The sequence below is a fragment of the Euleptes europaea genome, chromosome 15 (assembly GCF_029931775.1).
Source record: "Euleptes europaea isolate rEulEur1 chromosome 15, rEulEur1.hap1, whole genome shotgun sequence".
Lineage (NCBI taxonomy): Eukaryota > Metazoa > Chordata > Lepidosauria > Squamata > Sphaerodactylidae > Euleptes > Euleptes europaea.
Window position 1 is genome coordinate 24534134 of NC_079326.1, and position 13125 is coordinate 24547258.

A 13125-nucleotide genomic window follows, 5' to 3' on the forward strand; every position below is an offset into this window, starting at 1 on the left:
GAGTATCTGTATCTTTTTTTAACAAACCCGCTAAAAACCAAACAGGGTTTCTGGAAGATGACAGTTTGGTAGCCCCACTGATGATGTGGTTGAAAACTTGTCACTTAAGATTTCGACGCTAGCCAGGATATTCCAAGCCTAGCCGTTGCATATTCTTCCTCCCTATCTCTCTCCCTCTCCCCACCCCCACCAGCAGCAAACAGAGGCGAAGAACCCCTGCACAATTTGACAGCTCTTCTTTGAAAGGGCTCCACTACTTCTCAGTTAAGCAGGAGCTCTGGCTGTAAATAAACTCTCACTTGGTAATGGGGGAGGGGGTGCAGAGTATGCAAGAGAAAAAAAAAACCACAATAATTTGATAAACTTTAATCTGGAAGGAAAAGCAAAAACGCCAAGAGAGATGAACTGTAAACCAAAAAACAGAACTGGGATAAAGGAAACACAGAACTGTAGCATAGCACACACACACACCCCAAGAGAATATTTTGGCCACTGTCAAACCGGAGAAAGTTGAGATATCTGTGTGTTCCTTTTCTTGCTAAAGAAGGACTTTGTCAAAGATTTTAAGGATCGACTGAAAGTGTTCACCGATGCCTAAATGTGCTTCACTGCCTGGGGCGTGTGGGTGACACAACACACACCTCTTGTCCAATGGAACATCCTTAGAGACCAGGCGTCCCTCTTCCTCCTCCACCTTCGGTAGGTCATTGAAAGCTACCGGTGCTGGCTGTATTTTACCTGCCTCTCGATAAGGGCGATTAATCGATTAATCACAGTTGTTTTGTGAAAACGGAGTTGTTAATCGGATTTGGGAAAGTGGGATTTCAATGGCAAAGGGTACCAATGTATTTAATTTATGCCCATTCCCCTGATTCAGACTCCACCGGGCGGCTGAACAAATGTATTTCTCAGTAAGTGTGCTCAGTATACCAGCCCAACGGGTTTACTTGACAGTGAGTACCGCTGATTTGAATAAAGCTTCTTCTTCTTTTCACAACTGTGGAGTGCAAATGTAATGTTTGGGCTGCTTAAACACATTATATGGACCAATCTGATTGATTTATGCATGTTTATTTAAGCAGTACTAAATATCCTTGCTGGGAAATGATCACACCATGCTAAACATCTTTACTTGTAAGTAAGCCCCACTGATGCCAGTGCAACTGAATTTCAGCTCAGGGCTGCAAACTTTGGCTGTGCTTCTATGCACATTTACTCAGAGGGAAATCCCATCGGACTCAGAGGGACTCCCTTCCGTATAAGAATCCCAGGATCAGTTTACTGAAGTTGATTTAAACAAGTCCTTAATTATTGAGATTTGCTGCTGAAGTCCACCTAGGATGCTTAGGATCCAAAGAAAAGGCAGAGGGGAAATCTCAATTTATCTCAAAAGACACAAACACATTTGCTTGGAAGTAAATCCATGGGGGGGGGGGAATGCATGGGCTTTTCTTCCAAGAAAGGATGCTTTGAAGGATCTTTTGAGCCCTCCGTCCCAAACGCTGGAGCAGTACCACGGAAGCGACTGGGAACTCCCACCTCGAAGCGAGCATCTTGATAATGCTGGAAGGCCATGATGCTTAAGCAGGAAATCCCCCTGGATGTCAGCCTGGCTGGCCCCATCCACGCCGGCACGCTTACTCTGGAGTAAGTCCCACCGAAGACAAAGGCGCTTCCTTCCGAGTAAACATGCCTGGGATGAAGCACATCCCCCCTTTAGCTCAGGTGGTGGTGGTGGTGGGGGGGGTCTTCCCGGCCAGGGGCAGGAGGGAGCGCGGGGAAGGGGGCTCGAAGTTGCTTTTCCCGGCTGGGGGGAGGCAGGGAGGCGAGCGGCGACCTGCCTCCACCTGGCCCCCCGGCTGGCTCCGGCGGCCTCCTCCCGAGCCGGGCCAGAGAGAGGCATCCCATCCCTCCCTGACACTTTCTACCTCCAGTGTTCGCGCCAGTGGCCACGAATAGTCCCCGCATGCCATCCTGTAACACTAGCTGCCTGTCAGAAAGAGCCGAGCCCGGGCAGCTATATAAGGCTTGTAACTAGGGGGAAGCCCAACAAACAGCTCCAAACACCTCCGCTATTTGACTCGGCCCCTCCGCCCTGCCTCGCTTTCTCTCTCTCCCCCACCCCACCTCTTCTTTCCCCCCTTCTTTTCCTTCGCCTTCTTCTTCTTCTTCCTCCTCCTCTCTCTCTCTCCCCCCCTTTTCTTTCTCTTCTCACTCCCTCTCTTTTTCCTCCCCTTTTCATCTTCGCTTTCTGTTGCAGAATGCAAATCTCGCCTGCCGGCGGGTGAATGGACTGAATTGTGATTAAGAAGAAGAAGAGCTCCTTTCTTTGTTCTCCCCTCAGGGGATGTTTACTGGGAGAGACACCGCGGATCAGATATGAAAGGCATTCAGGTCAGCATTGATGTGAGCGAAAGTGAAATCATACCTAAGGCATTCAAAAGACCGCCGTGTCAGGGGTTCAGCTAACGGTGCATCTACTGTGTGTGTGTGTCTTCCCTGCTAGGCACAGGGAGGGAGGGGGGCACAATGATAATAATAAAAGCTGTCCACAAACGGGCACGGTTTGTTGCTATTTATTGTTTGGTGTTTTTTTTTTACCAAAAAAAATTTTTTTCTACAAGTTTTACATTTTCACTGGGGGGAAAAGAAACCCGCCGCAGAAAGTTAAGAGGGGATTTCTTAACTCTAGAAAGGTGTGGGCGAGGTGTGTTCCCCTCCTCCTTTTTTGTGGTTCGATTTTCAAGGGGGGATCAATCCCCCCCCTTCCTCTCCGGCGTGTAATGTGAAACCTTTCTTTCCTGGGTGCCTCCATATGGGCGGTATAGGGCTAGATTAGACGTCTAATTGATAGGAGTGAAGAAGATGGGGCTTGTGCCTGAGCGGTTGGAGGGGCGCCTCTCCTCGCTCAGACCAAACCTCAGGGAGAGAGGCATTGGGGGGGGGGACCCACAACCCTGAAACAGGCTGGCACACCTCTAGAGCAAGGGAAGGGGGAGTCGGTCCCCCCCTTAATTGCCCACGCAAAGGCACAGACCCAATCCCCAGAGGGCTAACTGGGACAAAAGAGAGCAGACCCAGGGCGAAAACGCATGGGAGGTTTTGCCTTGGATTTGCCGCTCTCTAGATGCACATTTTCCCCGTCTGAATTCACAAAACTCTGCATGGGGGCTTATTTTTGAGTTCTGAGAATTTGGCGGGGGCAAATTTGGCTGGGGCAAATCCAAGGCAAAACCTCCCATGCGTCCCCCCCCCCCAGCAACACAGCCAATTAAGCCCTACACCCCATTCAACTCCCTACAGGACCACGGTTACACAACCTGGATAACCTACAAGAACCCTACAGGAGTATTTGGGATCTGAGAAACTTTCCGGCTGCCTCATTACACAGAGGCTCCGGCCGTCCGGCCCAGCTCTGCGCGCACAGACGTGCACGTGTACCAGCGCGGAAGCCCCGATCCTTAAGTGGGTTTGCTCAGGAGGAAGACTCTCTGGATTGGACTTACTTCCTAAGGGCTTAGCAGTGTCGGCCTGGCATTTACACACACAGAGACACATATACTGGAAAGGAAAAGCACATGCACAGATATACGTACAGAGAGATAACCATTAAGAAGGCACGTAGGTTTGAGTCCTGTGCTTTCCCCTCGGTTGGGTCCAAACATCACAGGGGTTTTCTCTCCCCCCCCCCCGCCCTTTCCCCATCTGCTTTCCTGGTAACATTTAATGCTGCACGTTTTCAACTAGTGTTTCTGCCTCAGAGACTTCTCTCTCTCCCTCCCTCCCCCCCACCTCCTCTCTACTCTAAAAAGACAACTAAAGAGCAATCAAAAAGGTGTCTGACTTCGCCATTCAGACAATTGTACCCTTGTGAGAATGCTTGAATGAATGGTACAGTGGACACCCGGTACTATTGACGTTATAAACATGTAAATGAAACACATTAGGGCAGACAATCAATTGTCTGTGAGCGCTGCAAACCTGTACTCCCCTCTCTGTGTGACAGGCACAAAATAGTGTCTACCTTGGGAAGCCTGTGGCTTTTCTTTCAGGGAGGGGGGAAGAAGAAAAAAGGGACAAAGGCTCCTCTTTCAGAGAGGAGAAAATGCACCTTTAAAAGCGCTGGGATGATGCGGATTGCCCAGATGCTTGGGAGGCCAGCCATGCCTGATGCCTTTCGGGGGAATCAACACTCTCCTTGCCACTTTTAAAGGAGAGAGAGAGAGAGTGAAAGAGAAGCGAAGAGAGGGAGGGAAATTCCATCCCTTAGGGAGTTCCTCTCAGTATCCATTGCTTGGTCCCCCCCCTCAACTGCAATTTTCTTTCCCGATATATTTCTTCATTAAAAAAAAAAAAACCACCCCACTTCCGTGATTAATCTGTAAAATTCTTAGTTCGTAAAAGCTACATTTTCTTTGAGAGAAACGAACGTGCCACGGAACAAGGGGGGAAAATATTAGAAGGGGAAAGGGAATTTTTTTAAAAAAGAACTTTCTCAGAGCAGCCCCCAAACTCTGCAGCTGGCATTTATAGACAGGGCTGATCTACTTAGAAGGAGGGCGTGTGGACAGATTCTCCGGCGGGTCTGCGCCTCCCCCTCCCCAAAACCCAACACTAAAATAAATGCATCCACCTTAACACAAAAACATACAGCGTGTCTCGTATGGCTCAAGCCCTGTAAAGGATGTGGACATCTGGGCATCTAGACGCCTGAGATGTCCTCTGCACACCAGGGATGGACACTATCTCTAAAATTCAGACTTGCTGGAGAGGCAAGCAAACATCCCCCCCCCCCCCGCAGAACTGCAACTTTCAAATGTAATCACCTTGAGAAAGACTGGCACACTTAGAGCGAAAGATGCCCCGGGTGGTACCTGGCAAAATAGGAAAAAACCAGCCACCTTGGAAAATCTGCTTCTCTCTCCAGCTATTCCCCCACCACCTTAATCTAATGCTCTCATACACACTCCCCAATGCTCACCAAAGATGCTATTCACTCAAGATCCAGGTCTGAATTAGTGTGTGTGTGTGTGTGTGTATGTATGCCCCCCCCCCACTTTTCAGGCCAGCATCTTTCCGGAGTGGAAGCAGTTTCCCACTTGTAGAGGACCTAATGCCCACAAATGAGTTGCAATAACAAGGCACCCCTGGCTTGTTTGCTGCCACCACCCCTTGGGATCCTGGGCCTTTCTCTCTTCTTCATTAAAAAGGAGAGGGAGGCTCACTGGGTCAGCAGAGATGGGCAATCAAACTTTTTTTGGGGGGGGGGAGAGAGAGAACCCGAGCCAACGTTGTCCTTCTCCTGATCCGAAAAGGACCTTTGTGAATTCCCACTGGGCGATTCCAGTCTAATCTCTCCAGGAAAAGGGGGTCCCCAAAAATAGAGAGCTTGGGAACACACACACACACACACATACATACACAAAACACACTCTTGATTTCTCCTTTGCAGCCTTCTCCCGCCTGCCTTTCCCACTGCAAAGGGAGCCGGCTTCAATCACATGGCAGCGGCGGTGCAGGGCAGAACTTAAGGGAAGTTTCAAGCCTGCCGGAGAGCGCCGGTGTCTCCCCAGGACAGATGGAAAGGGAGGGGAGAGAGAAAAAGCAAAGCAAAGACATCTTGGGGGTGGTTGTTGCCTCCCGCTCCCAGAGAAAGTGCTCCGATTCGAAAACGAGTCAGGCGACTGGGAATCATCTGACTTGAACTTTTCCTGCAAACCCACAGGCCGTTCCTGGGCTGTGCGGCTGGGTCCCCACCACTCCTGCTCTGCCTTACGGAGACCATCTCGAGGAAACGGGCCCTTCTCGCCCCTGTCTGCTCTAAGACGCATGGGGAACTCGATGCTGAACCAACCCTGATGGTCATCGTTGGCCCCAGCATCTTCAGGCGCTCCTTCGATGCTCCCGGGGCGCTTGCTGAGGTTCCCATGCTACTATTACGGCCTGCCCTCGGTTGAAAGACAAACAAGCAAACGTCTGCCGCTCGACCTTCTATTTATTACCAACGTTGGCAGTTATTATTATTATTATTATTTGAAAGGACACGACACAATTCTGATTCCCAGGCCTCCCCCATGGATTTAAAAATATAATATTATTATGAGCACTGTTCTATGCCACGTTATCAGGGGAAACACACCGCTTTAGAAAACTGACATCTTTTCCAGGAATCCACAAGAAAAAGAGTTTTGGGGGGGGGGGGAATACATTCTGTTCAGATAAATTCCCAGGAATTCCCAAAGGAGACAAATAACGTTTGTCGACTGAACCAGAGAGATACAAAATGTTGGGGGGGGGGGGGGAGAGAACGAGCAGAATCGACCTGCCCATCAAAACTCGAGTATTTCTCCACGGAGGACGAATACAAGATAAAAGGCTAAAATCGCTAAAAGGGGGGGGGGATACAATCCTTCCCTTCCCCTTTCCATTGCAACAAGACAGTTGAAGGTTTAGTTGGAACTTTCCCGCTAGAGTTTCGAAGAAGTTTGCCGGGGTCTTGAGTATGTGAAAAGGACTCGGGGACCCTCAGTGCTTCTTGAGGGCCCGAGGTGACCCCCCCTATAGAGGGGTCAGGCCAGCAGGAGGACTATTACTCAAGGCCCTGGCGATGCCTGCTTCCTGTATGCAGGCATTATCTCTCCCCTCTAATGTCACCTCCCTCTCGCGTTCCCTTTTGTAGAACAAACTGTGCAGAGGAAACATGGACCGTTATAGATACATGCAGATCTTTGACCACACCACGGTGGACCCGCGTTGCAGGAGATAAGCTAACAGTCTCCTCGTGCGCTCTGGCCCCCACACGCACCAGCCAGGCAGATAACCCTGGGCTCCAAACCGCACCGGCTCCCCTTTCCTGCAAACGCGCACTCCTCTGTTCACGATAATAATATGAACGCCTCGGATCATCCCAACGACGAACTCTCCCTTTCCCGTCGCTCTCCAAAAAAAAACCAGATCGTCGAACATGAAAAGGGTGGTGGAGGGGGAGACGAGGAAACCGCTTGACACAAAGGTTTTGTGACCCCCGCTTGATCGGCAACCGTGTTTTTTCTCTCCTGGAGGGTCAGCCCTGGTTAGTATTTGGATGGGAGACCACCAAGGAATACCAGGGTTGCTGTGCAGAGGAAGGCACTGGCAAACCACCTCTGTTAGTCTCTGGCCATGAAAACCCCAAAAAGGGGTCGCCATAAGTCGGCTGCGACTTGACGGCACTTTACACGCACACAAAGGGGAGAGCGGGCCGGGAAAAGGCCAGGGACAGGCATCGATCTGAGACGCCCCAGCGAGTGAACCGCAAGAACCCAACCGAGAGAGAAAAACACGTCATGGGCCATTTTCATGTCTCTTGCCTTCCCCCTGACCAAGGGGGAAAGGGGTGTGTTTGTGGGTCTCTTTTGCCGGGGCCACCTTAAAGAAATGACAGGCACGGCGGGGGGGGGGAATGTGAGATGGGGGGCCAAGGCACTTAAAAAGAGATTACTAGGGTCGGATTCCTGGGGAAACGGTTTCTCGGGAGTGAGTTTGTTGCTTTTTTGGGATTGCAGATCAAAGGCCACGGGGGAGGGCAACTGAACTGACTTCTTGGAGAGTTTCTGCCTGAAAGTCCTCTATCACTCCCCCATATGGTTCGACACCTCCACAACAGCGAGGCAAAGAGACGCGCTCACAATCACACACACACACACACACACACACACACACCATATATACATATATACATACACACACACACACGCACAGAGAGAGACCAAACCTGGCCGGAGAAAGGGGAGAAGCGTTTGTCTGTACCCAACATTTCCCTTTTGGGTTTTCTTTTCCCTCTCACTCTTTCTGTCCCCCACCCCACACCTCCCCATAAACAACTGGAAGCGGCTCGGCTAGAAAGCGACCGGGTCCGGGTTCACACATTCCGCGTGGCTTCCCCGTCCCCTCCTTCGAGAAAAAGTTGTCTGAAGTAGGGTAAGGGAAGTTTAGGCGGAGGCCGGGCGGGTGGTGGTGGGGGGGGGGGAGGAGGGGGCCACAGTGGAGTGGCTGGAACGTGTGAACCAAGAAGAAAGGAAGAAGGGGGGGGGGGAGGCGAGATGAAAGCCCCGGACACCCTCGAGGAAGGGCTAGCTGCCCAGATCCGACTGGGAACGCACCTTCCTGGTTCTGACCCCCCTGGTTCTAACCCCCCTTCTCTCCGAAGCCTGCCGAGATGAGAGGCAGAGGGCCACCCCATCGGATACCCCCGAGCCTGGCCTTTGCAGGGTCTGATTCTCCCCGCCGCCACGGAGGGAGTTCCCTCGGCCGGTCTCCCTCCCCAGCCCACCCCCCAAAAGTAGCTCTTCCGCCAGTTCCGAGCAAGGTTTCTCACGCTGCCCCCCCTCCTTTTCCCAGGGTCTTGCTGAGCGGCCTGGGGTTTCCTAGAGTGTTTTCCTTTCTTTTTCTCTTTTTGTAACGGAGCGGATCAAAAAGAAATCCTATCTTCGCTTTCCCCCCCCCCCACCCCCTTCTCCGTGACACAAGGAAGGCTGCCCGGCTGACTCTCCGAGAGTGACAACGCGAAAAACGGTTTTCGGGAAAAGTCCTATCCCCGAACCCCCCCCCCCCCTCATTTCTCTCTTTTGCTCTCTGAATTGCAGAGAGAAAGAGAGAGGAGCCGGGCTCGTCGGGGAGCAGCGATCGTGGCAGCAATTGGGGTGGGTGGGTGGAGAAGAAACCAAGAAGACACCATGGCAGGGACTTGGGTGGGGGCTGGAAAGAGAGGAGAGGAAGAGAGGTATCTAACGGGTCTGCTGGGGGGGGGATCTCGCCGGCACAGTAGCGGAGGAGCCGGGACCGTTAGCTCGCTCGAGCAAGCCCGCAGGCAAGAAACTTTCAGTCTTTTCTCCCTCTCTTACCGCCCTGAAGAGGGGGGGGGGATCTCCCTTCCTTCCCTCCCTCCTTCTCTCCTCTTCCTTCCTTCCTTCCTCGGCTCCTCTCCCCTTTCTTTTCCACGGAATCCGTCCCCAACTCCTCCAAGAGAGCCCCGAGATCTTCCACCCCCCTCCAAAAAAAACCCACACACACACACGCTTTGATCGGACTTCTCCCAAGGAAGCCATAGCGGCAAACGGGGAGGGGAAAAAAAAAAGCTGAAATCAAATGTAAGAAGCGCTCGCATGGCGGAGGGGGGGGGGGTGGAAGGACAGAAACGCCCTGGGATCCCCCACAGCTTGTCTGACACTCACTTTCTCCTGCACTCCTTTGAACTCTCTCTCTCTCTCTCTCTGGCTGGCTCCCCTCTTCGGAAGCCCACGACACACAGACACACACAGACCGATCCCCCCCCACCCAAACCCCTGTCTTTCTCTCGGCCACGGAAGAAGCGATCGCCCGAGCCAGAGCTCCCCTGCTGACGGCGTGGCTTTCCTCCCTGTCCCCCCCCCGCCACCCTTCCCCTTCCCCTTCTTGTTTCTCTTTCTTGTCTTTTTCTCTCTTCCCCCCACCCCTTCGCTTTCCCCCTCCAAGTCGCCAGGACCAAAAGTTAAAAAAAAAGAAAAGTTTGATGGAGAGCGTCCCCCCCCCCGTCCCCCCCTGGCTTCCCCTCTCTCCTTACCGTTTTTCCTCCTTGGGTTGGCTTGTTTTCGCCTCTTACACCTGGGGCCATCCGCCATGATCTGCTGCTTCATTGATAAGAGTGGATCAGATGGCAGTTCGCATGGACTCGACTCCCTGATTCAGCAGCACGCAGACTCTATGGAGCAACCAAACAGAGGGACCGGGTGGGCATTGCTAGATCCCGTTCAAACGCAGGGCGCCAAAGGGAGCCCCACACAACCGGCGCTTCTCTCTCTCTCTCTCTCTACCCCCCCCCCCCGGGAAAGATCCTCTCCTCCCCCCCCCCAGCCACGGACAAGCACGCTGCAGGCAACCCCTCGCAAACGGTCTCCCTTCCTGCCTTTGCAAGCGACTGGCCAGGTTCCCCCCCCCCCTTTCCTCTCTCTTTCATGTATGTGCGCGCGTGTGTTTTCTTTTCAACAAAATGCCTTTTATTATTCCCCCCCCTCCACCGGCAAAGGAGATTAGAGAGGGAGACAGACACACACACATTACATCTTCAAAATGACTCATGACCCTATGAGGGAATGCACTTATTTTTCTCTTCTTGTTTTGGGAGGTAAATTTACAGTATGCTTGTTTGACTCAAATGCTGGGCGGATTTGTTTCCTCCGAAAAAAGTACAGGAGCTCAGCGCCAAGGGTCTCCTTTGCATAAGCTGTGACACCTTCGAACTTTTTCCTGTCTCTGTTTTTGGGAACTACATGGCGAGGAACAGATCAGAGCCCCAGAAGACCCGGGTTATCTGCCTTGATCCTTCACCCCTCCCCCCCCACACACACTCTCACCCTTGGGGAGTCCCATTGGCGACCGCCAGGACACTCTTACCCACCCATGGCAGATCAGGGTGGCATGTCGGTTCACCCCCCTCCCAGCAGAACAAAATTTGGGGACTTGGGGGGGGGGGACTAGAGAGGGAAAGCGCGATTTAAAAGCGCGGTTGGGAGACTTTTGGTGATCTCATTTAATTTTTTTTTTTTTAAATGAAGGCTTGGGAAGGAGCGCACGCAGCTCGGAGACGGCCGCAAGCCTGGTTTGAGGTCGAGTCTGTCAAAACTGGGGGGGGGGGAGGAAAAAACCCCTTTGCTCTCCCTGGCTGTTCTAAGGGGATGCTGTCGCTTTAAAACACGCACACACACGCGCGCACACACAAACACACCGCGTTCTGACTTGAGGATTAGTTTGAACAGGGGAGCCGGGCTGGATGGGTGGGGGTGGGTGGAGGGGGGGGGAGAGAGAGAACTATAAAAGATGTAACAGATGCAAACTGTAAAACAAGGACGATTAACCCTTGCTCTCCTGGACCGAATGCATCCCAACCTCCTCTTTTGTCTGGCCCCTCTTGCAACCCAGGGATGGGTTCGCAGCCTCGGCTGCCTTTGCCTCTGGGAAGCTGCGGTCCCGGGCAGGTTTTTATTTTTTTGGGGGGGGGCTCTGCGGAGCTCACTCCAGCGGCGGCGCGGAAACACAACTTCGACAGAGCCGGGGTGTGTGCAAATGGGGGCTTCCATCCTTTCCCTTTGCCTGTTTCAGAGGCTCTCTCTTCTCAACTTGAAAGGGGATGCTTTTCGACCTTGGGTCGAAGGGGAGCCTGGATTTGGGGGGGGGGGCGCGGGTCAAGCCCTAAGATGGCACACCCTCAGAAGCCCATCTGGAGCCACTCAAGTGTGTCTGCGAGCGTGCAGGCGAAAGGGCAGCCGGGTGGCTGGGCGCTTCTCAACTCTGGAGTGGCAACCCTCTGTGCCCGGTTTACATAGCCGAGATGGAGCAAGAGGCAAACGCACGATTTCAAACCACGACCTGACTCCCCAACGCCTCCTTGGAGAAGTGGCAGAATCGTGGCAGAAGCCACCAGTGGCGAAATCATTGGCAATCTTTCGCCTGCCTTCCCTTGAACATTCAATACCAGACTAGTTGCCAACCTTTAGGACGCTGGGATCTCCAGAAAGCGCCCCCCCCATGCCTCCTCCTGGTCGAATTCTTATTTTGTTTTCTTTTTCTGAAAAATGACTTTTCAGCAAAGTCCCAGACCCTGCTTTCACTTCTTGTTGAGAATCCCAGAAGCCGAGGTGTTACTTCGCCCAGCTTCAGAAAAGAAAAGCAAGAAATGAAACTGACTAAAGCAGACGGAGCAGCAAACTTTCTGCTCTGGGGGAAACAGAGAGAAAACAAAAATAATGCCTTTTTCCTTCAAAACGTGGAGCCGTGAGTTATTTCGAACCTCTCCCCGAGCTCCAGCCTTATCCAGCCGTGCCTGTGGGGTTTGTATTTGGGGCTTGCAAACCATTAACAGGTACGTGCAAACTTTAAGATGTTTTAGCGTGAATCCGAAAAGAAACCTGCAGAAGGCTTCTTTCGGAAAGAGAGGAGAAAGGGAAACTAGAACTTTTCTGCCCTTTTAGCAATTGCAAAATTGCAAAGTCACCTTTTCTTACCTGGTTAGCCAGGTATAGGGATGAGGGAGACCCCCCCCCAGGTAAGATCACTTTGGGAAGAAGATCCCAAGTGCGTGTAGATTTCAGCTCGGAAAGGAGACCTCGATCTTACCACCACTTCCTCCCCAGATACAGACCAGGCAAAGAGACCCCAAGGTAGCAATTGTTTTTTTTTAAGGGAGGGGGAGAAGAAGAAGAGAGGCGAAACAACCAAAAAAGCAAAATAGAAAAGAGGGGGGGGGAATATCTCCGAGAACGTACCTGCGAAGTCTTGGTTGTAGTTTTGGCCAGCAATGAAGAGAAGAAGAAGCATGAAAAAGCCGAGGAGTGAAGGAAGGAGGAAAAAAAAAAGGTGCGGGGAAGATGCAGCTGGCTGGAGGAACAAATTGGTCAAAAGCCTCGCAAGGAGTTGTCGGGAGGGACCGTTATTCCTGCCGGGCAGGTTAGGACTGATCTCTTTCTGCCACTCCAGGAAACACAAACCTGGGGACGGACTGACGTGTTACGCCTCTTCTAATGACATTTTTTCTTTTTCTTTTCTGTAGGAGAGAGAGGAGAGAGGACCCTGAAACACACGCCACCTATCTTTGTGGGGAGGGATAATTGAAGAGCACCGAACGTGAGCATCATGTGGAAACGTGATCGCCAAGTTTCTCTCTGGGAAAGGAAGGATCTGGGATAGATTATACCTTGAAGTCTCCGCAAACGCTTTAGTGGAAGAAATGAAATTCCACCTCCCCTCCCCTCCCTCTGTGCTTCCCTCCCTCCCTCCCGCTCCCCCTCCCTCCTTCCCTGGCCTGCCTCCCTCCTTCCCTCCCCAACCATCAAGCCTTTGGCATCATTATCCTCTTCACTAAATCCTACTGGATGCAAGGCGGAAAACGGTGAACACCATTCACAGAACAGGCGAACTCAAAGGGACTGAAAGTTACAAGCCAGGCAGCCACCCCGGGCTCGGCGGTCTGCATCGGCCCGGCCTTGTGGCGCACTCCTCGGTGGGGCCGCCGCCCTACGCGCGGGGGGACCCGGACTGGCAGCACGGGGACCCCTCCTCCCCATTGCTCCCTCCTCTTCCCCAATCCCAAAGACTAGGAAACTACGGAATAAA

At 52.3% G+C, this 13125-nt stretch overlaps 1 protein-coding gene across 2 annotated transcripts in view; it reads right to left on the reverse strand.

Annotated features, from left to right (window-relative positions):
• ZEB2 (zinc finger E-box binding homeobox 2) overlaps positions 1-12727 on the reverse strand; it is a 174022-nt gene extending 161295 nt beyond the window's left edge. Inside the window, exons 1-2 of one of the 2 annotated variants that reach the window (XM_056861587.1) lie at positions 12501-12727; positions 9581-9718 (exon numbers count right to left, since the gene is read on the reverse strand). In XM_056861587.1, the coding sequence (XP_056717565.1) occupies positions 9581-9653 (73 nt within the window). In that variant the 5' untranslated portion in view covers positions 9654-9718; positions 12501-12727. Of the gene's footprint in view, positions 1-9580; positions 9719-12278 lie in introns of both variants that reach the window. The other variant, XM_056861586.1, reaches the window with a different exon arrangement.
• Positions 12728-13125: the final 398 nt, after the last annotated feature.